The sequence below is a fragment of the Manis pentadactyla genome, chromosome 3 (assembly GCF_030020395.1).
Source record: "Manis pentadactyla isolate mManPen7 chromosome 3, mManPen7.hap1, whole genome shotgun sequence".
NCBI classification, from domain to species: domain Eukaryota; kingdom Metazoa; phylum Chordata; class Mammalia; order Pholidota; family Manidae; genus Manis; species Manis pentadactyla.
The window spans coordinates 154,139,094-154,162,274 of NC_080021.1; the positions used below are offsets into that span (position 1 = coordinate 154,139,094).

The 23,181-nt window shown below is 38.2% G+C and overlaps 1 protein-coding gene across 5 annotated transcripts in view; it reads right to left on the reverse strand.

Moving 5' to 3' along the window:
- The window catches only part of PIP5K1B (phosphatidylinositol-4-phosphate 5-kinase type 1 beta), a 385,124-nt gene that overhangs the window by 135,143 nt on the left and 226,800 nt on the right, over window positions 1-23,181 (reverse strand). For all 5 annotated transcript variants that reach the window (XM_057498597.1, XM_057498594.1, XM_057498595.1 and 2 more), the window contains 3 exons: window positions 20,564-20,648; window positions 9,890-10,045; window positions 3,011-3,155 (listed from right to left, as the gene is read on the reverse strand). In XM_057498597.1, the coding sequence (XP_057354580.1) occupies window positions 3,011-3,155; window positions 9,890-10,045; window positions 20,564-20,648 (386 nt within the window). The remainder of the gene's footprint in view (window positions 1-3,010; window positions 3,156-9,889; window positions 10,046-20,563; window positions 20,649-23,181) is intronic.

A 23,181-nucleotide genomic window follows, 5' to 3' on the forward strand; every position in this document is an offset into this window, starting at 1 on the left:
TTTGGATTATCTGGATTAGGTTTTAGAACTTGCTGGCCAGATGAGACTTAGAACACTGTTCACTGCCTCAATAGACACCACGTAGGACTGGGGGGCTCAAAGGAAAAACGATAGAAACAAGGTGACAGTTTCCTTTCAGTTTGCTGGTAAGGTTTCCCTGCTGAAATGTTTTGGGTGGGGCAAGAGGACTGCTGATTCCCAGCGTTCTTTAGCCCCTTTGGGCCTTTTTTGCGCCTTTCCTTATGATTTCCTTAAGGCAGTGGTGAAGATCTGAGGCACGTCTTTGGTTTCTCTTACACGTCAAGGCTAAAAGCAAAATGCCCATTGAAGCAGGCAGGTAACAGCAGAGATGAATGAGAGAGGGTGGTGACCTGGACCCAGGACCCATGCTTCTCCCCTCCAGCTGGCAAACGCCAGCAGGCAATAGAGCCAAGGCTGCCAAAGCAAGTGGTTTTTCCAAAGCATTTCGGTATTTTAGTGGAGCTGCTTGGTTTTTAAATGTTAGCTTATTTTAAAATCATTCTGAGATCACCAAAAGGCTTTTCTCTGGCTTGCATTCCATTGGTAGGACACTGGCTTGATTGTGGTGAAGGCTGCAGGGCTACTGGTGGGCCAATTCAGTGGTGGGTTTCCCTGGAGTGTTTCCCGAATGTCCAGCCCAGAGTCCACTCACCAAGCTTTCCACAGACTTTGTGAGCACCCAACTCCCCGTTCCAAATCCCTTTCTGCTTAAGATAGTTTCCCTGTTTCTGCAACTGATCCTGGACTGGTAGCTAAATATAAGATTTCAAATTGCAACTTTGAGATACAATGCCAAAGATTTGCTTCAAACAATTCACTTCAAAAAAAGAAAATGAAACATATCACAGATAACACTGAAGTTCTTTCCACCCAAATATATATATATATATATAATAACCAGTATTATATACCACAGCTCTGGAGCATGCAGAGGAGCTCCCAGGCAAGCCAGGAAGAACTGGGAGCTGGCAGAAGGCAGTGCCAGACTGTGGGAGAAACTTATGAATACCTAAGAGCCAAATGGCCCTGGCCAAGAGCCTGGATGCTTACTACAACCACTGCCACCAAACCAACAAACACCTTTCCTTGTGTGCTGAAAATTCTCCTAAAACAACTTAGTGGCATATCCATTTGTCTGCCTCTGATTATGAGAACAGTACCAAATGGTAAGAAAGTATCTGGGCTTCACAGGAGAATTGCTTCTAACCTTGCAAAGAACTTCCTGTGACTTGCCAGCCATCTTTTGCGTGGCTATTTATATCTGAGAGCAAAAGAAGAGTGCTCAGCTGTATGGTCCAGATAGGAAAAACTTTGGCTAGTTTACACAACAAATTTGAACATTCAAGGTGTACATTAATGTCAGGTATGTGTCACTTAAAATTTCTCTGATCCAAGGAATCTAACCAAATTACTTTTCCTCTTCAGGTGAGTTGAATAATTTATTATGGAGCCTTTTGTTGGCCCCTGGAGCAAAGCTATCCAAACTAAAGCCCAGCTATGATTCGTGGCTCACCTTCCATCTGTCCCACTTTTCTAGACCTGGTCTGGCTGCCTCACCTGCTACCACCTCACCTGCATCTAGCTGAAGGACAAGGCAACAGCAAACAAAAAAGAATTTCTACAGAAGCTCCAACTACCAAACCCTAACTTGCCAAAAGACCAAACTAATATCTATAAATATGCATGTTAAAAAATGAATCTACCATACTGAGTCCTCACTCCGGAGGTGAACCAAGCTGCTCGCTTGGAGGTGGAAAAGACTTAATGGCATATGAAGCACTTTGCCTGCACAAATTTTATCTTGATTCTTGAGAGCTAGAGTTCAATAAGAATTCGTTCAACGTTTAACAGGTAATGACTGAGCACATATCCATGGTACTCTCTGTCCTGGAACCAAAGTTACAGTTATAGAATTGCATGTGCAGAAATAGAAAAAGGAAAACAGCTAATCCCACAATGCTGGGATCACTTTGTAAAGATAACCATTGTCTACTTCAAGGAACGTTTGAGAACATTTTGTTTAAAAAGGAAAAATACCTAATAAAGTAGCTTGCTGAGAAATTTCAGTAATCTGCACCATGCTCTAGTTCACATCAAATGTTTGAGAGTCACTATATTAGTTTCCTATTGTTGCTGTTAAGAAATTATCATAAATTTAGCATCTTAAACCAACACAGATTATAACTTTCTAGCTCTGGTGGTCAGAGTCCTAAAAATCGTAGGTGCCGGAAGGGCTCTGTTTCTTTGTAAGGCTCTGCTTCCTTGTTTTTTTTGGCTTCTAGGGTCTGCGTGCATTCCTGGCTCACAGCCCTTTCCTCCACCTTCAAAGCCAGCAGTGTGGCCACCTAAATTTTTCTCTGTCTCTTATCTCTGCTTCTGGAATCCCCTCTGATTCTAACCCTCCTGTCTTCCTCTTATAAGGACCCTCTGATTCCTTTGGGCCTATCTGGATAATTCAGGAACTCTTCCCATCTCAGGATCTTTAACTTAATCACACTGGCAAAGTCCCTTTCTCAAAATAAGGTAAGATATTCACAGATTCTGAGGATTAGAACATGGATGACTTTGGGGGACTGTTATTCCATCTACCATAGTCACTAAGGTAACTCCAGTGAAAAAAGAATATTCAGATATCTTTGCATATATCAGTGCAATATTAACAAGGAGTGCTTACTTGGAAAAATCCATTTGTAAGAGATTTTATTGAAATAAAAATGATGAAACCTTTGTATTCTTCCCTGGTACCAAGTATATAATTCCTACAGCACATAATGGTTAACTGTAAAGAAAAACCAGGAGTTTCCCTCAGGTGTCCTTCTTGCACAGCAAAAATCAAGCATATGCTCTCTTCACCTTACTTACTTACCAGGCAGGTGATGGTCACATCCTGGTTGTGAGGGACAGCACGTTCTCATTCAGAAATACTGGTTTAGCTGTGACGTTGACATGGTAATAGATGCATGGACAATTTGAGTGCGCAAAGTATTACCTGTTTGAATAAAGCGTAGTTCGGTCGTGTGGATAATGTTCATTGACATATAAGGAAGAAGATGAAATTGTGGTTGCCAAGGAAGCAGCTTCAAACAGGGACGGAGTGCTAGGCACCAGGTCTGGTCTGTGTCGGGATCCCAGTGCTGGGTAACAAAAGCAAAACACACCGTCGTGAATCTCAGTAATAAAGGCTGCTTTAGTCTATAATCAAAAGCCTTCGTTTTATATATTGGGCTGCAAATTAAATTAAAAATTAACTGCACTCTCCTGAGCTTCAGCAGAAATGTGAAACAGCTTCTTGCAAACAGGTTAAACAGAAAGGAAATTGCATTAATTTACAAAGTGGCTTATGGAAATAACATTAAAAATGGTCTTTTAAAAACCTAATTTAAACTTACTGTTTCAAAAGATGACATAAAAAGTTCCTAGGAGTTTAAGGAGATAATTCAACAGAGATTAAAAGGATGATTGACAAATGTATAAATGGACAGTGAACCTGCTTTCCCCCTCCCTAGGATATGCACAGATCAAGGATTCTCAGTGTCTGAGAGCTCAGACATTTTAAGAGCTAGGAAACATGAGGCCACACATATCTGTGAATATTGGCCATGGCTTTTCTGGACCTCTTATTTTAACAGCAAGGCTATTTTCTTAAAAATGAGAAAACGCTTATGTCTTCTTTAAAATGCAGGTGTCTATGAAAATACTTATGCAGGAGTCCTCCCTCAACAGTAAAGAGGAATATTAAAGGCTGAGTATCAAAGCTGACCTACGCCCACTCTCAGTGAGTCTATGTGAATTCTGTTTTGCATTGGTTTTTTTGAGAGTTGAATCTGAGTCATTTAAAAAAATCTGGAACATTTAAAATCATCCTATCCTAAACTTTGAATAAAGTTACATATATTATCAACCAACTGTCAGAGAGACAGTTTTTTAATTAAAGGTCCAGTCACAAAGAACAGAGCTTCTTTAAAAGGAGACATGCAATTCTCTGAAAATAGAACACTGTGGACCTAATAGGCGTGGATGAATCCTGTTCTCAAAGTTTTGCACTGGGCTCATGCTGATTTTTTTTAACTTAGGTAGATGTTTTATTTTTAAATTTTTATGAGATATAATTGACATATAACATTGCATTAGTTTTAGGTGTGCAATACAATTATTTGATATATGCCTATATTGCAAAATGATCACCACGGTAAGTTACTATCCATCAGTACACACAGTTACAACTTATTTTTGTGGTAAGAACTTTGAAGACTGACTCTTAGCAACTTTTAAATATACAGTACAGTATGAACTATAGTCCCCATGCTATACTGTGGATATTTTTAAAACATCCCCTTAAACTAAACTAAAACAAGATAATAAATACAATATAACCTTAAGGTGTTTCTGGTATTTCTTTTCCTTTGAGCACAACAGGCTCAAAATTATGCATTTTCAGATCATGTGTGGGTGGAAAATTATCCTACAGGCACCATCACGTGACTGTGAGGTTTTGAATTTTGGATTTGAAGGGGTGTAGATGGAGAGGTGGAGGGAAAGGAGGCAAGTCCAGAAGGGCTGGACTCTGGACTAGGAGACCTGAACCACATGCACATGTGTGAGATGGTGCAGCTCTGCCTCTGATCCAGGTCAGAAAAAAGAACTGCCGTGATGAATAACATGATGATCATGTAAAAGCACAAGTGACCAAAGTGTATGCAAAAATTAGAAAGCCTTCAACTGAATACAAACAGCTGGCTAGCAATCTTCAGTATACTCGATCCCACCTTTTCATTAAATACAGAGAAGAAAAGGTAAACTCTCAATAACATTGAAAACTGTGTCTGGAAAATAACTTCACATCAGATTTCAATGAATATATAGTGCCAGTAAATGTAAGGCAGACAGATCTAGACTGGGAACAACTAATGCAGACTCAGGTCTTGGGAACACCCAGCTGGACTTTATAAACCAGAGGCTACCTGAGTGACGTAACAGAAAAGCACGATCTGTCCAGCGACTGGCGCCCAGGTCATACGTCACCCAAACACTGGGTAGCTGCGCCCCTCGGCCCCTTTGGAGCAACTTGTGGAAGCAGAGAACTGTTTCCTTATGCTTGTATACTCTCAGTTATTTTTTAAAACAACTAATGTCACCAGAATCCTACGATGATCCCCAGTGATCTTACTCCTGTATAATCTCCCTCTGAGTGTGGGTGAAAATGATGAGATGTTACTTCTGTGGTTATTTTACCTTACATGGCAAAAGGAATCTGCAGATGTAATTAAGATTACCGATCAGTTAACTTTGAGTTTGTCAGAGGGGTCAGAGATGGTGATGTCACAGGTTCAAAGTGCAAAAAATTCTGCATTTGAGAGGGAGGGGCTGCATGGCAAGGAATATGGATAGTCTCTAGGGGCTGAGCATGGCCCCCAGCTAACAGACAGCAAAGCTCCGACGTGGGGACCTGAGCGCTACAACTGCAAGGGAGTGAATTCTGCCAATTGCTTAGTGGAGGACTCTTCTCTGGCGCCTCCAGATGAGAAGTCAGCCCACTTCCAGTGATTCCAGTTTTTAAGATGCTGCTAAATTGTGCCCAGAGGACCAAGCTAGGCCTTGCCAGTCTTCTGACTTACAGAACTGTGAGTTAATAAATGGACGTTATATTACGCTGCTAGCTTTCTGGTAATTTGTTATACAGCAATAGAAAATGAATATAACCCAGACAACTGAGAATGACAGAAAACAAATGATTAAAAACTAGAGGGAAATTTGGTGATGACCTGGTGTATTATGAAAGGGGAAGCCCCCCAGTACAGAGCATTATAAAAATGCTAAACCTCGTAGCGAACTTCGTAGATGCAGAGAATTGTCCAGATAAACTCATTGAAAAATAGTATGTTAACATTTTCAAAGAACATGCTCAATAGGTTTTTCTTTGACCCCGAGAGCCCTTTTTAGATGAAGCACCTTTAAATCTGAAGCAATGGGTCCAAGAGTTCATCTGAAAATGAACACAACATGTGCGCTACTTTCCATGTTTCCAGACTTGCTGGGTGCTGAGTAGTGTAGTTATTGTTTTCCCCTGAGACTAACAATGAGACTCACTGCTTTAACTTCAGAAGTCATACTATCTGAAAATTTAAATAACAGTTTAAAAATAAGTTCCCCCATTTCCCAGACAGCAGACACCTTGCCGTTTTATGTGTGTTGTAGGAAACCAGGCAGCATGGCAGGGAAGATGCCAATGCAGACACGTTGAGGGAAAAAAGGTTGTGTGCTGGAAATCTGAGCCATCACCTCAGCGGGAGGAGTGAGGGCAATTCCTTGACTCTCGTGTTGGAATCATTAAATCTGGGTAAGAGGCGGTTTACCAGAGTAGGAATAATACCACCCTATTCTAAAGACTGAGGAAGAGAAAACACCCAAAAGAGGTCTGAACTTCTAATCTCAGTATGAGGAATTTTCAGGAAATGTTGGGATTCCCAAAAGAATATACTGCTAAAAAATCTAAAATATCAAAATGTCACTTCATGACTAGTGGTTACCAGGGGAAAGGGGAGGGGTTGGAGTGAGGGAGAGCAGGAGGGGGCTGTTGAACCACTGTGATGCACATATAATAGTAATAATAATAATAATAATAATAATAATAATAAAAGAAGTCAAATACAAAAATAAAAAAAAATAAAATGTCACTTCCTCTTAGAGGACTGGAAGATAAAAACCAAATGATCAACTCAAAAGACAGAGGAAAGCATCCAATAAAATGCAACAGTCATTCCTGACAAAGCAAAGCAGGAATAAAAAGGAACTTCCTTGACCTGATTATGGGTATCGAATGCAGAAACCTTCTCCCTGAACAGTGAAACAGAAGCATTCCCTTACAATCAGGCCAAGGCAAAGCTGCCCATAGTCACCAGTTGTATTCATCATTGTACCAGCAGACCTAACCAGTAAGCAAACAAGAAAGAAAAGAAGATGTGGGCAAAAGATGCAGCAGCGACCGCCAGAAAACCCAGATTTAAGAAAGACATTATTTGAAAAGCCAGGAAATGTATATCTGTGTTTGTCTCTCTATATCCATCTGGGAATAAATCTAACAAAAGGTAGGTATATATACATGTATGGAGATAATCATAAAACATTAAATTTACTAAAAAGGACCTAAATAGATCATTGTTATATGGTATAGGTACACATATGTATGTGTGTATATATGTATATAATGTATATGTGCATTTGAAAATATATAAATACAGGCATATCTCATTTCAATGCACTTCACAGAGAATACTTTTTTTTGCCAGTGGAAGGTTTGTGGCAGCCCTATGTTGATCAAGTCTATTGGTGCTTCTCCCAACAGCATTTGCTCACTTTATGTCTCTGTGTCACATTTTGGTAATTCTTGAAATATTTCAAACTTTTTAGTTATTATATTTGTTTTGGTGAGCTGTAATCATTGATCTTTGATGTTATTATTGCAATTGTTTTCGGGCACCATAAACTGTGCCCCTATATTAAATTGAATCAATAAATGTGTGTATTCTGACTACTCTACCCACCAGCCATTCCCCCATCTCTGTCCCTTCTCCTCAGGTCTTCCTATGCCCTGAGACACAAATTACCGAAATTAGGTCAATTAATATTCCTACAATGGCCTCTAAGTGTTCAAAGGAAAGGAAGGATTGCACATCTCTCATTAAATCAAAAGCTAGAAATGGTTAAGCTTAGTGAGGAAGGTATGTTGAAAGCTGAGCTAGGCCTCTTGCACCAAACAGTTAGCCAAGCTGTGAATGCTGAGGAAAAGTTCTTGAAAGAAAAGTGCTCCTCCAATAAACACATGAATGGTAAGAGGGAGAAGCATCCTTATTGCTGAGATGGAGAACATGTTAGCGTTCTGGATAGAAGATCAAACCAGCCACAGCATTCCCTTAAGCCAAAGCCTAATCCAGAGCAAGGCCCTAACTCTCCTCAATTCTGTGAAGGCTGTGAGAGGTGAGGGAGCTGCAGAAGAAGTTTGAAGGTAGCAGAGGTTGGCTCATGAGGGTTAAGGTGAAGAGCCATCCCCAGAACATAAAAGTAAGGGTGAAGCAGCAAATATTGGTGTATAAGCTGCAGAGAGTTATCCAAAAGACTGAACTGAGATTATTCATAGAGATGGCTACCCTAAATAATAGATTTTCAATGCAGATGAAATAACCTTATATTGGAAGAAGATGCCATCGAGGACTTTCATAGCTAGAGGGGAAAAGTCAATGTCTGGCTTCAAAGCTTTAAAGAACAGGCTGCCTCTCTTGTTAAGGGCTAATGCAACTGGTGACTTTAGTTGAAGCCAGTGCTCGGTGACCAAAATTCCTAGGGCCCTTAAGAATTATGTTAAGTCCACCCGTCTGTGCTCTACAAATGGAACATCAAAGCCTGGATGACAGCACATCTGTTTACAACATGGTTTACTTGAATATTTTAAGCCCACTGTTGAGACCTCTTGCTCAGAAAAAAAGATTCCTTTTGAAATATTCCTGCTCATTAATAATGTACCTGATCACTGAGGATGAACAACCAGGTTAGGTTTTCATGCCTGCTAACACAATGCTCATTCTGCAGCCTCTGGGATCAAAGAGTCATTTCGGCTTTGAAGTTTTAGTATTTAAGAAATACATTTTGTAAGACTATAGCTGCTATAGAGAGTGATTCCTCTTAAGGATCTGAGCAAAGTCCATTGAAAACCTTCTGTAAAATATTCACCATTCTAGGTGCCATTAAGAACATTCATGATTCATGGGAAGAGGTCAAAATGTCAACATGAACAGGAGTTTGGAAGAAGTTGATTCTGTTCCCTAATGGATGACTTTGAGGGGTTCAAGACTTCACTGCAGGAAGTATCTGCAGATGGGGTGGAAACAGCAAGAGAATTAGAATTAGAAGTGGAGCCCGAAGATGTGACTGAACTGCTGCCATCTCAGGATCAAACTTTGAGGGATGAGGAGTTGCTTCTTTGGATGAGCAAAGAAAGTGATTGCTTGAGATGGAACCTACTGGTGAAGATGCTGTGAAGAATGCTGAAATGACAATGAAGGATTTAGAATGCCACATAAACTTAATTGATAAAGCACTGGGAGGGTTTGAGAGGACTGACTCCAACTTTCGAAGTTCTACTCCAGGTGAAATACTGTCAAATAGCGCTGCATGCTACAGAGAAGTCATTTGTGAAAGGAAGAGTCAATAGAGGTGGCAAACTCCATCACTGTCTCACTCTGAGAAACTGTCCCAGCCACCCCAGCCTTCACCAGCCACCACCCTGATTCATCAGCAGCCATCGACATGGAGGCAAGACCCTCCACCAGCAAAAAGATTACAATTCACTGAAAGCTCAGATGTTGGTTAGCATTTTTCTTCGCAATAAATTGTTTTCTAATTAAGGTATGTACATTGTTTCTTAGGCATAATGCTATTGCACACTGAAAACATAGTATAGTGTAAACATAACTTTTATATGCACTGGGAAAGCTACCGTTTACTTGCTTTGTTGCAACATTCACCTCACCGCAGTGGTCTGGGAATGAAACCACACTCTCTCTGAGGTGTGCCTGTACACACACACAGAACAAGGTCTAACAGTAAAATGTTTATATTTGTTACTTTCAGGTAGTGGGGTTATAGAGCTTTGCTCTTTAATATTTTAGTAACTTCTCATTTTTTTCCATAGACTATATCGTGTTTTAAAATTTTTATGTTAACAGTATCATACTGTAAATAGCCTTTTAAAAATTAACAACTTTTTTCTTAGAGTAGGTATTTTCTAATTTTTCTGCTGTGAGTTTCATTACTTGTGTAAATAAAAACACAAGAGCTTTTTCTTTCTTTCTTTTTTAAAATTACATATCTTTACCTTCTTCATCAAGGCTGCTAAAACTTTGCCCTTCAGTCAGCAAATCGCGCTTCTCACCCTTCCATTCCTGGCTAATGGTGGACACGATCTCCTGGGAGGTGGCCTTCAGGGCAGCGATGGAATTGCAACGTTTCTTAGACGGTGAGGCCTTCAAAGCTAGACAGGAAGGAAAAGGGAGAGACAAAGATAATTATTATAAAGCTACAGTAGCATTTTATTTATTAACATTTCAGTCACTTGTTGAGTAGAAGGCATGCAGCTCTGCTTTTATACACATGAGGAAAGGGAGATGAAATTGTTGTGTTCTGGCAATGTTACTTGTCCAAAAGGACTTGACTTAGAATAGAATAGAATAATTTTGAAATAAAGTCTCATTTGAGATGAAATTCAAATGTTCTGTTGCTAAAGAATTATTTTTTCCTCCTCCAAGTAATGTTTTTCTAGTGCTGGGAGGAGACTGGGTGGGTTGGTAAACGCAGATGGTAAAGTAAGGAGAATTCTCATGACCCTGGTTTTATTAACTTGGGACTGGGAATTCCTAAACATGCCAATGTTTAATCTTATACTCATGTTGCCTAATTTAGCCAAGTTACTTCTGGTTGCTTTTTTCTTTCAGTGACTTTCCAGTGAAATGTCCTGCTCTTTGGGTCTTTTCTAAGTCATAGTTACGTCAGATGCATAATTCACTCGCAATTCTTTGTCCAAACAGCCTTCTACACCTTCAGATGTATGTTGGGAACCTGAACCAATGCAAACGTACTTCACCATCAATCATGCTCACTGAAGGCTGTAACTTGACGTCTGCTACATCAGTGGGAGCTGCTTCAGCTGCAGCTGGACCTTCAGCACTTATAGCAACTCTTCACTGCAGTAATTCTTGTTGGCTTAACACTGTTGGAGAATTTCCTTGGAGGGTGGGAGGAGAGGGAAGTTGAGGCTTGTTTATGCTTTCCCCTGAACTTGTTTTTGGCAGCATCTCTCCTCCTTTGGAGGTTTGCATATAGGGGTGACCTGACAGCAGATATGTTAAAGTAATTGCGTTTGGCCTTGGGAGTCTCAGAGCTTAGATAACACTACTTGCTCATCTGGGGCCTTCCCATAGGCAGCTTGCAAGAACTTAATTGGAGAAGGACTTTGGGACACACAAACAAGGGAAGAATAGAGGGCAATCTCTTCACTTAAAGAGAAGGGAAGGTTTATGAATTCGGAAGCAGTCTTATAATCACAATAATACAATCATCATAAAAAATAACTTTGTAGAGAGGGCTTTAGAAAAACATTCACATTCCACATCTCAGATTAGCCACATGATAAGGCCCTTTTCTAGGTCCAGAAACTGAGAGTAGAAAAGCTGTGACTTGCTCCAGGTCAGAGAGCTAGAAAGCACAAACCCCAGGTATCTTTCCTTTTTTCTGAAGTTGTCGAACTGGTGGCTTGTTGCCTAGCCCTTTAGCATATTTCCTGACTAAGTGAGGGGAAACAAAGATAAAACGAGACTCTGTTTTTCTTTGAGGGGAGGAGATTTTGAATGTTTGCAAACTGAACAAAATGATGTTAATGCTAAGTAAGTCGACCAAATAAGTCACATCTGCCAAAACTCCTCATCCTCTGAAAGCAGTGGTGGCCCCTGCTTTACCGGGGTGAAGTAATTACCCACACACTGATTTTGCCTCAACATTCTATCTGCTCACTTTTATACATCCTCAACTCTCAACTTTCAGTGAAAGATTTTAAAACTCCTAAATCAGAGAATCTCAAATGTGAATGGGGGACCACTAGGGGTCCCTGATGCCCTCTTAGAAAGTCTGCAATGTTTAACCAATTTTCATAATAATAAGACATTATTTGCCTTTCTCACTCCCTTTCTCTTGGCGAGCTTTCTGGAATCCTACATGACCTGTGATATCACCACAGACTGAATTCAGGAGTGGATGTGAGAACTGAGATGTCTTCTATAAGCCAGAATTAGGGATTTAAAAAAATATAAAATCATGCCACTTTTCTCACAAAACTGTTTGCTTTGGAAACAGTTCCCTAATTACTTTTGATGTCAAAATTTTTTTTAATTTTTAAAATAAATAAAAGATGATGTATGTTAACATACAGTGTTTATTGTCACCTGTAAGAATATTTAAATGTTCTTCAATTTAAATTCTAAATGTTAACTATAGACAGATATAACCCACATAAATAAAAGCTCTTTAAATTCTCAATTATTTTTAAGGGTGTAAAGTGGCCCTGAGCCCTCCCAAGAATTGCATATTTCTTAGGTCAGTGCTAATTCTCAAAACTGAGGGACAGCTCAGATCCAAGACTGTTGACAGCACCAAGAAACAGGTATGAGAAGACACTCAGAACTGCCTGTACTTGTGGCTTATAATGGAGCAAAGGCCAGGAGCCTGGAAAAGGAAACAGCTCTTAGTTTATTATCAATATCACATACAATGAGGAGCAGAGAGAACTCAAACACACACCCCTGCCAGGGCCACACAGCACCTAAAGGAAGCAGTCACTTTTGTTTTCAATAGTGAATTTTCCCTAAAGGACTGATCTGAGCCTCACTCAGCAGATAAAGCACTTGAATCTTGCAAAAAATGGAATACCTTAGGGACTTATTTTATTGGATAATCTCAGAAGACTTTCATTTGCTGCCTTCTATCTTTTGTGCTACATAAACTCCTGGATTTGTCTTTGACTACACCATGTCTGGCAATAGGTGTCCTGTGTCCATTTCTAGCCCTACATCCTGCCACTCAACCATTTCTACACCTAACTGCTTTTCAGCTCACCCATCTGCCATGCCCTGAATCTACCATGTTCACTTCTAACCCCCAGGCCTTTGTACATGCTCTTCCTTCTACTTGAGATGCCTTTCTTGCCTCTCTTCCTAGTGAATGCTGGCTTATATTTTCAGGATGTAGTTTAAATATTCTTCTTTCTGTGAAGCTCTCTTTTGGAAGAATTGGTCTTATTTCTCATTATGTATCTCCAATAGTGTATACACAAACTCTATTATTTCTCACTGTGTACTTCCAGAAGCATAAGTACAAGCTCCAGTAACAGTTGCTTTATTACATTATAAATCTGTTAACATGTTCCAATTCCTGACCTGAAACAGACTATGAAATTACTGAGGGAGAAACTAATTAAATTTTTTTTAAAAAGCTTGCTATTATTAATGCTTAGTATAGTGCTAGGTATATAATCTGTGCTCAAATGTTGCTTGAATGAATGCATTATTGTTCTGAAATCTTAGGATAGTTGATTTTTAACAAATTAATGTACTATTATATTCCTTTCAGGAAACTAAATTTTCATACTTTAGACACATTATCTGGATAGAAAATTTCAGTGAGGTTTCAATATTACAATGACTAATATTTCCAGAAAAAGGTAAGGATTTTGCAGATATTATTACATTGGCAACAAGACTCAGCTCTGGGGTGGGAAAAGTGCACTGAAGAAGTTTAAGGAAACTGATTTGAGAAAAGAAACTTGAAGAGCAGGTTCTGTTTGCTTGAGGGCAGGAGTAGGGAGGGAGAGTTTTCACTTACAAAGAAAGTATGCCTTCAGGCATTAAGGGCTTTAAATTAATTGTAGTTGATAAAGCACCCTGAAGTTGTATTTTAAAGTGTCAACTTTACTAATTAAATTTCTACCCTTTGGATTAGTGGTTACCAAGGGGGAGAGGTCGGGGCGGGGGGAGGATGAAGGGGGAAGGGGATTAAGGGGCACAATAATTCGCAATCACAATATAGGTTGGTCACAGGGATGGTAGGACAGCACGGGGAATACAGTCAATGATTCTGTAACATCTATGTTGATAGATTACTGACTGGAGAGGGTGAGGACTTAATAATATGGGTAACTGCTGAGCCACTGTGTTGTGTGTTTGAAATCAATGTAAGATTGTATATCAATGATACTTCAATTAAAAAAAAATTCTACCCTTTGAATTGCTGGTAGTACATGAAAAGTCCATTCATTCATTCAGTTATTCATCAAATAATGACTGAGGGCCTACAATGTGCCAGGTGATGTGCCAAGCGCTGGGAATAAAAATGAGAGAACCAAACACAGGCTCTATTTCTAAGGAACTCAAAGTGTAGTGGAGGAGAAGAAGTATAGCTGATACAGTAAGTACCATGGAGGACTGAGCTGACACCTGAAGGAAGACCAGGGAAGGATGGTAAGAGTGTTGCAGGCCAAAGGGCAAGCATGCGGATAGATGTGCAGGCAGCTGATAGGAAATTAACAGGAGGCGATTTATATTTTAAACTGATCTCTTTGGTTTCAGTGTTGGGAGATTGGACTGGCTGGGGACAAGACTGAAGGTATGAGACTAATGTGAGAGCCACAGCTTTATGCAAAACCCCTCCAAAACCAAAATGACAGAAAACACAGTGGCTGAATTAGCACAGGCACTGTGAAAGAAGGGGTGGACTCTCAATATCTCAGAGTGAGAACAGATGTTGGCAGGTAACTGCACGTGGGTGGCAAGCAAAAGGAGGAGTCAGAGTGTGAGGCCAGTATTTGTGGTCTGGGTAACTGAGCAGGTCGTGGAGGCCTTCAAGAGGTGTGGACTCAGGACGCAAGGTAGTTCTGGAATGGCAGAGCAGCCAGGTTCAGTTCTGAGCACACCAAGCTTGTGGATTTGGTGGATATGTAATTTGAGAGGTTGGATAGGCAAGGGGGGTTGCTGGAGGGGTGGGGAGTGAGTTTTAAGTACATAGGAGGTAACTGGAGTCTTGGGAGGTAGGGAAATCACCCAGAGAGAGCTGTCTAAAAGTTGGAGACTGGACCCCAGGGAGCACTTAGATATGAGAGAAGAGGCGAGGAGCTGCCAAAGGACATCAAGGAGGAACATGAGAGGCTGAAGGGAACCAGTAGAGTACTGACTAATGAAAGACAAGTGAAGAGAATACTGCACAGAGAATTAATGTCGGCTCTCAAATACTGCAGTTTTAAGAAAAGACTGAAAGCTGTTCAATGGCTTGAGCAATTTCAGTGGAGTGATGAGTCAAAAGCCAACTAGAGTGCACTGAAGAGTAACAAGAAATACGGAAGTGAGACAGCAAGTGGGTCCAACTCACAAACAGTGTGACTACAAAGAGGAGAAAGAGACACCTGGAGTTGAAGAGAGATGTAGAGTTGAGGTTAGTCTTTTAAGACATAAGAGAATGAATAGTTTAAAAGATGAGGCATGAAACAAAAACAGAGAATGAATGGTTAAAACTACCCTGAAGTAGAGGTAATCTCTAGAGAGATCTGGACAGTAAGGAAAAGAAAGGACTCAGCACACCTCATGGATTATTCATTCATTCAACAAATACATGCACTGTGTGCACCCCCAAGCTCCACTCCCCTTGACTAGGTGCTGGTGATACAGCAGTGAGCTTACATTCAAATGAAGGAGACAGGTAATGAGCCAGCTAAATTAGTAAAATCTCTAGTATATTAGATAGAAATAAGTGTTAAAGTAAAAAATAAAGCTGTGAAAGTGGATGGGAATCACCCTTTCAAATGTGGCCTGACTACAAGCATTATCATTATTATCTATGCATTAAAAAATAGTGATAATGTATTTGAGTGTGCTTAGAAGTGGAAAGACTTTAATAAATTGTACTGAGTCAATGGTTAATACTTGGGAAAAAACACAGTTAGATCCACCTCTCTTCCTACATCAAAATAATACCACATAAATTTTAGAAATTAACAAAAACCAACCTATAAAGAGAAAAAGAAAAATATTAATGAACACTGATTTGATTCCTCAGTGGTGAGTCCTTTGTATACATAAGAATGGTTAAGAAAACAATTCCATTTGTAACATTTGAAAAATACTTGAGAGCAAATTTAACAAAAATGCAAGACTTATACACTGAAAACTATACAACATTGTTGGGAGACATAAAGACACATCCCATGTTCACATAATGGAAGGCTTCATATTGTCGAGATGGCAATGTATTTCAATTGATCTACAGATTCAACACAATCCTTATCAAAAGACAAGCTGCCCTTTTTTTTTTTGCAAGAATTGACAAGCTGATTCTAAAATTCATAGAGAAATACAAGGGACCCAGAATAGCCAAAATGATTTTAAAAAAGAACTCACACTTTTAAAGGACTCACACTCCCTGACTTCAAAACTTATCATATAACATTGAAGTAATCAAAACAGTATGGTACTAGTATTAGAACAGACATATAGATCAATGGAATAGAATTGAGAGTCCAGAAATAAATCCTGATATTCATGGACAATTGATTTTCAATAAGGAAACTGTGGGGGGAAAACAAAGGAACCAGTGGGGGAAAGAATAGCCTCTTCTACAAATGATTCTGGGACACTTGGATATCCACATGCGCAAGAATGAAGTTGAACCCTACCTCACACCACAGTAAAAATTAAACTAATATTTGTAAATCATATATCTGATAACAAACTTGTGTCCAGAATGTATAAAGAATTCTTCAACTCATCCATAAAAAGACAAGTAATTCAACTAAAGTAAACAAAAGGATTTATACAGACATTTCCCTAAGGAAGATATAAATGGTCACTAAGCACAACAAGATTTTCAACATGATCGGTCATTCGAGAAATGCAAATCAAAACCATATTGAGATACCACTTTGTACCCACTAGCATATCTAAAATAGATTATGACATATGTTGGTGAGGATGTGGATGAATTGGATCCTTTATAAGTTGCTGGTGGGACTGCAAAATGGTATAGCTGCTTTAGAATGAGTTTGGCAGTTCCTCAAAATGTTAAACAGTTACCATCTGACCTAGCAGTTTCACTCCTAGGTATGTTCTCAAGAGAAATGAAAACATATGCCCACACAAAACCTTATACATGAATGTTCATAGCTGCATTATTCCTAATAGCCAAAAGTTAGAAACAACAGAAATACCCACGAACTAAGGAATCGATGAACAAAATGTGGTATACCCATCCAATGGAATATTATTTAGAAATAAAAAATAATGCAGTACTACAAGAAGGCTAAACCTTTAAAACATTATGCTAAGTGGAAAAAGTCAAACACAAAAGACCACATACTGTATGATTCCATTATATAAAATTTCTAGAATAGGCAAATTCATACAGACAGAAAATAAATGAGTAGCTTCCAGGGGCTGGGAAGAGGAGGGAATAGAAAGTGACTGCTAATGGGTATGGTGTTTCTTTTTGGAGTGATGAAATGTTCTCCAATTAGATAGTGGTGATGGTTGTGAATCTTTGTCAATATACTAAGAATCACATAATTATACACTTTACACTTTAAAAGGCTGAATTACATGATGAGTGAATTAAATCTCAATAAAGATGTTATAAAAATAGACTAAGAAATCACAATGGGAAAACACTGATAGATTTGACTACTTGAGAAGTGAAAGACTTGTTACATTAAAAACATGATAAACTATACAAACTTAGAACCCTTGCAACACACACCAAATTTCATGGAATTGAAGATGCCACTGATTGTACCATTAATTTATAAACTACTAGAAAGCAAAAATTCCCAAGATGGGGAACGTAAGCCAGGGGCACCGAGAACCACCTCCTTCATAAACCTACCAGAGGTCACAAGGAAACTCATGTTTTTCAACCTTGGCAAAGGGTTAAAGGAGGCAGAAAATCCTTGAAAACTGGAACCACAAGCTGGTATTCACACAGGCCTACAGTCTGAATAAATACTATCAAATGCTCCATCTTAGATAAAAAAAAAAAAAACCTTAGAGAATTTAATTTATTGTGGTCTCAATTTGAGACGAATTTTAAGATATCACTGAAATTGCTGAATGTGAAATAAACACTTTTCTTAGACTAAATTAAGGTTAAAAAGGGATATCTCTACCATATGGAGTTTGTATAAATTGTTTGGAAAAATAAGCACTTAATATAAATGGGCAATTATTACAAAGCTCAATTCTCAAAGGGATTACATATGGCTAATAAATAAACATGAATAATGGTTGCACTTTACCAGTACTTAAAAAAATGCAAAATAAAACAATCAGATAATAATTTTTACTTATTGGAGTAGTATAATTTAAAACAATTCTGGCTAAGGGCTACAATTATAAGGACTCTTGTGGAAGTCTAAAGTGGCATAATCTTTCTGTGCAGTTATGTTCATTTTAACCCCCTAGTACTCCTTGGAATCTATCCTAAAGAAATAATCATAAACTTGATTATAACATTTGTCATATGTATATATAACATAATGCCATATAACATTGTCATAATACAGTATCACAAAAATATTAGCTAGAAATAGAAAAAAGGGATATGTAAATGCCCAGTAATAAACAAATGGTTAAATGGATTATGGCACACCCATGTAATTTCAATAAGGTATCACAATTTTAAATAATGTCTTTGTAAAACACACAATGATATGGGGCATGATTCAATGTTACAATATTATGTGAAAAATAGAGATGTACATAAAATTGTACACCATTATGCTACCATGTTTATATAAATACACAAAGCACAGACAATAAAGATTGGTAGGAAGTATATTAAAATATTAGTAGTGGGTATCTCTGGATTGTGGGACATCAAGCAATTTTCATTATTTTCTTTGCATTTTTGTTGTATTTTCCAATATTCTGACATTGAAAGGGTTTTACTTTCAAAATATTAACTCAAAATTGATTAAAGACTTACATATAAGACCTGAAGCTATAAAAGTCCTAAAACAAAAACAGGGAAAAAGCTCCTTGACCTTGGTCTGGGCAATGATTTTTTGGATATGACACCAAGAGCACAAACAACGAAAGCAAAAATAAATGAGTGGGACCACATCAAACTAAAAAGTTTCTGTACAACAAAAGAAACAATCAACAACAGGAAAAGGGAACCTATGTTATGGGAGAAAATACTTGCAAACCATATATCAGATAAGGGATTAATATTCAAAATATATGAAGAACTCATATAACCCAAGAGCAAAAAATCAATCAGATTAAAAAATGGGCAAAGGACTTGGACATTTTTCCAAAGACATACACATGCCAACTGGCACATGAAAAGATGCTAAACATCACCAATCAGGGAAATGCAAATCCAAACCACAATGAGATATCTCAATCTGCCTGTGAGAATGGTTATTACCAAAAAGATAACAGACAGCAGGGTTGGGAAGGATGTGAGGAAAGGGGAACCCTTGTGCACTTTTGGTGGGTGTATATATATACACATATAACATGGATTGACCTTAAGGATATTATGCTAATTGAAACAAATCAGAGAAAGACAAATACTGTGTGGAGTCTAAAATAGCTGAACTCACAGAAACAGAAGAGTGGTTACTGGGGGTTGGAGGTGAGTAAAATGGGGAGGTAAACTTATGCACACAAAATTTATAACTATGTAAAGTAATGACTATGTTAACCTAATTATGGTAATCATTTTGTAATATATGTGTGCATCAAATCATCACCTCAAACATGCAGTGTTATATGTCAATTGTGTCTCAATAAAGCTGGAAAAATAAAATGAAAAACCTTAAAAAAAGAAAGTGTTTTACTTTAACAGAAAACACCAACAAATATTATAAGAAAAATCTGTCATATAAATATAAAACATGAACACTCTACTTTTTCAGGCTTTTTTGGTGAGGCTAAATTGTCATGTTTTGGATTATGAATTGGACCACAGAATGCCTAAATGATTTTAAAAAATGTAATAATAGGTTTATTTTTTCCTTTTCATATAATTTAAAAACTTACTACATAAATAATACATATCCATTATAGAAAATTTAATAAATATTGATGGAAAGGAAAAGAAAATACCACATATTCCATGATTCAGAACAACTTTGTTAGCTTTGGGTTTAGTTTGCTCTTCTTTTTCTAGGTCCTCATGGTTTGAAGTTAGGATATTGATTTGAGACCTTTCTTCTTTTTAAATGTTGGCATTTACAGCTATAAATTTCCCTGTGAGCACTGCCTTCACAGCATCCCATAAGTTTTTGGTATGTGTGTTTTTGTTTACACTCATCTTTACATTTTTTATAATTTCCCTGTGTTTTCTTTTTAACCTACTGGTAGTTTAAGGATGTGCTGTCATCAAATTTTCACATATTGATCAATTTTCCATTTTTTGCTCTTTATTGACTCACTCCATTATGATTGGAAAAGATACTTCATATGATTTCAGCATTTTAAAATTAATTGAGACTGGTTTTATTGCCTAACATATACTCTATCCTAGAGAATATTTTATGAAAATAATCACTGTTAACATTTTTATATATCCCATTAGAATTTTATTGTACATTTAGGTATGCATGCAGATCATAACAATATATATGTGAATAAATCTACAAGGATGAAGTGCTCCTTTAATTCATCATTTGTATTTGTTGCATATTATTCTATTGTTTGATTGTATTGTAATATATTTAACCATTATACTATAGGGTTGAATATTTAGGCAGTTTCTAATTTCCACCACAATACAGGATTCGAATGATTATGGAATCAATAAATACCCAATTGGGATACTTAACCATAATTACTAAGTGATGACTGCTTTTGGAAGATAAATAGTCCAAACTCTTCCAATAAAAATCTTGCAAAGATACCCATGATTGAGTCAGCAAGTTAAGGGCTAAAAGTAAAAAATTTCATAAGAACCTTACCTTGAACTTTCTTGAAAACCCTGGAGTTCATAAATTTCAGAAATCTGTCTGCATAAAAGCTTGGTCTATGAACTGAAACGGTGTCCTGAAAAGGCAAATCAGGTATCAGAGGATTACCTCTCAGACAGCTCCTTTCAAGCTAGAAGAAAGATCTATGCGATTGGTTTTCTGTTAGCCAGTGTCCTTAACCAGAAGGTGTGGATGTCACAAACCAGAAAGGATCAATGCCCCGTGTCCTGTGGTGACCAGGAGTTGGGCGTGGGGAGAAGGCACAAGTCAGTCTGAGCAAAGACACTCATGAAGACAGCACATTACAAGGGGCAGGGCGGACACAGGAAGGAGACTCTGCTTTATGAACCAGCACAACTGATCCTATTCCACTGTGTGTGAAGAGGGGCTTTTACATTCTTTTTTTACATTACACTCAGGCAATCAATGTGTCAAGTGTCACCTGGCATGAAGGAGAACACTTTCAGCCGGGGACAAAAATTGGGGACATAAACAAGCAAAACAACCCTAATGTAAGAGTGACATCTAGGTTAAAAAAACAGTATGCTGATATCACCTTCCAGTAATAAGGTATGTAGATACTGGGGAGACTGCTAGAAGACAAGGCTGACTGGACCTCTGAGATGCTGAATTATCTACCACTCGGAATTGAGTTGAAATAAATTGTCAATTCGATTCTCTCTTGCCTGGCAGGAGTCTTTAGGATGGAAGGGACATTTTATTGCAAATCCAGGAAAGGAGATAAATGAAAGAGCTAATACTATAAGTTTATTCAGTAACTATTTATTTACTGTCCAATATATACATTTCTAGAAATAGTACATTTGCTCATCTAATACTCCATTTTGATTCCAGGTTTGTGGATTCCAATAAGGAAAGTTCTAAAATTTTAAGTTTAGATATTATCAAATGTCTGCAGTGGGTTTGGAAGAAAAAAAACCCCACTGGACCAGAGGTCTAGAGACTGGGTTCTGAACAGACTTGAAAATGTTGTGTGCTTCCATCTTTTAAATCTGAGAAATGGGGTGTTACATAAAGCATAAGGGAATTCGGTCATCTGCTTGTTGGAAGGACACAGTATGGAGGAATCTCTTTGGCCAAGTTCTAATGGTCCTCTCGAGTATCAGCGATGCTCTGGGTGTGCTGGGAAATTTCCCACTGTTTGACACACACTCTCCCCAGTATTCTGGCAACTCCTGTCTGAAATGGACACATATTCACAAGTACAGTAATTTAGAAATATCTCAGGATGAGACTCAGCCCAGGCCTTCCAAAAGAAGCTAGACTGAGCTTCTCTTTGGTGTGAAGAAACACTGTTGAAATAAGAGGCACATTTGTAAACAGGTAACACTAAATCTTAATTTTTGCTTACAATTTCACAAATACATAATCAGCACAGAGAGCCTCTTAAAAAACATTATCAAAAAGAAAAGATGGGTTTTAACTAGACAAAGGTAGAGGCCTTTTAGAAGCATCTGAGCAATAGAGAACTAGGCTATTCACATAAAAAAATCTCATCTGATAATGGAGTTAACATCGTCTTGGAAAAACTGGAGAATGTACCTGGGCTGTTTCTGTCTCTTCCATGTTCAAGGCATTATGTAATCTTTATTTTTATCAGTTGGAAGGGAAAAAAATCAGCCTACCATATTCACCTTTTAATAGAAAGAATCTTTGATCTGAATAATAAGCCTAAGTTTAATTCTTAGAAACAAACTTGTGAACCTGTTGCTTAAAAGTGTGTTCTGATGGAGGTCATTCCTCAGCCTGTGGACAAAAGGCAGATCTTTCATGCTGAAAGGTTATTACCAGTCTTCCACAGAACTGAGAAAGTGGGAGCTCTTTCCCAGGAAAGGAGAAGAGCATCTATAATTTATCCTCTTTAAAAGGAGAGCATCTGCTAACATCTTAAAAAAAATATGTGAGCATATCTTTGACCAGTGTATTCTTTGTAAGTGCCACTTTAAGTTATTAACTGAGGGAGGCTGAGGCCAGTAAATGTTCTGCAGTAGCAAGAAGTTCAAATCTAACATCTAGATAGGAATGCATGTGTGTGTGTGTGTGTGTGTGTGTGTGTGTGTATGTAGAAAGGGAAAGAGAGAGGCTGCTTTTTGATAAATGTTTTCTTCTGTTGAGCCAGTTCTGGGTCCAAAAGACATCCTCATATCAGCCAGTCTGAGTCATGTATAAACCCATAACAACTTTAAAGTTTTCATTTTCGGTGTCCTTATTATGTGGTAGGCACTGTGTTGAACAATGAAGTGCATTCTTTTATTTAATTCTTACATCAGCCTGTCAGGCAGGTACTGGGTACTCTTACTATACCACTGATACAGATGGGAAACCAGGCTGAGGGAGGCCAAGTAACAAGCAATGGGTCTGGGTCATGTGGTTAGTAAAGTGATGAACTCAGGGTTCAGATCCAGGGCTGTCTACGATTAAAGTCAGGTTCAAAGCCCTCTGGAGCTTGGTTTTGTGAGAACTCCATTTCAACGGTCTTACTGATCTTCCTAGTGCCTATGAAAAGCCTCATCCTCTTCCTCCTCCTCATCTCATAATCTGAAAGCCTTCAGATTACACACAGAAATGTGACATTGTTTTGTTTTCCT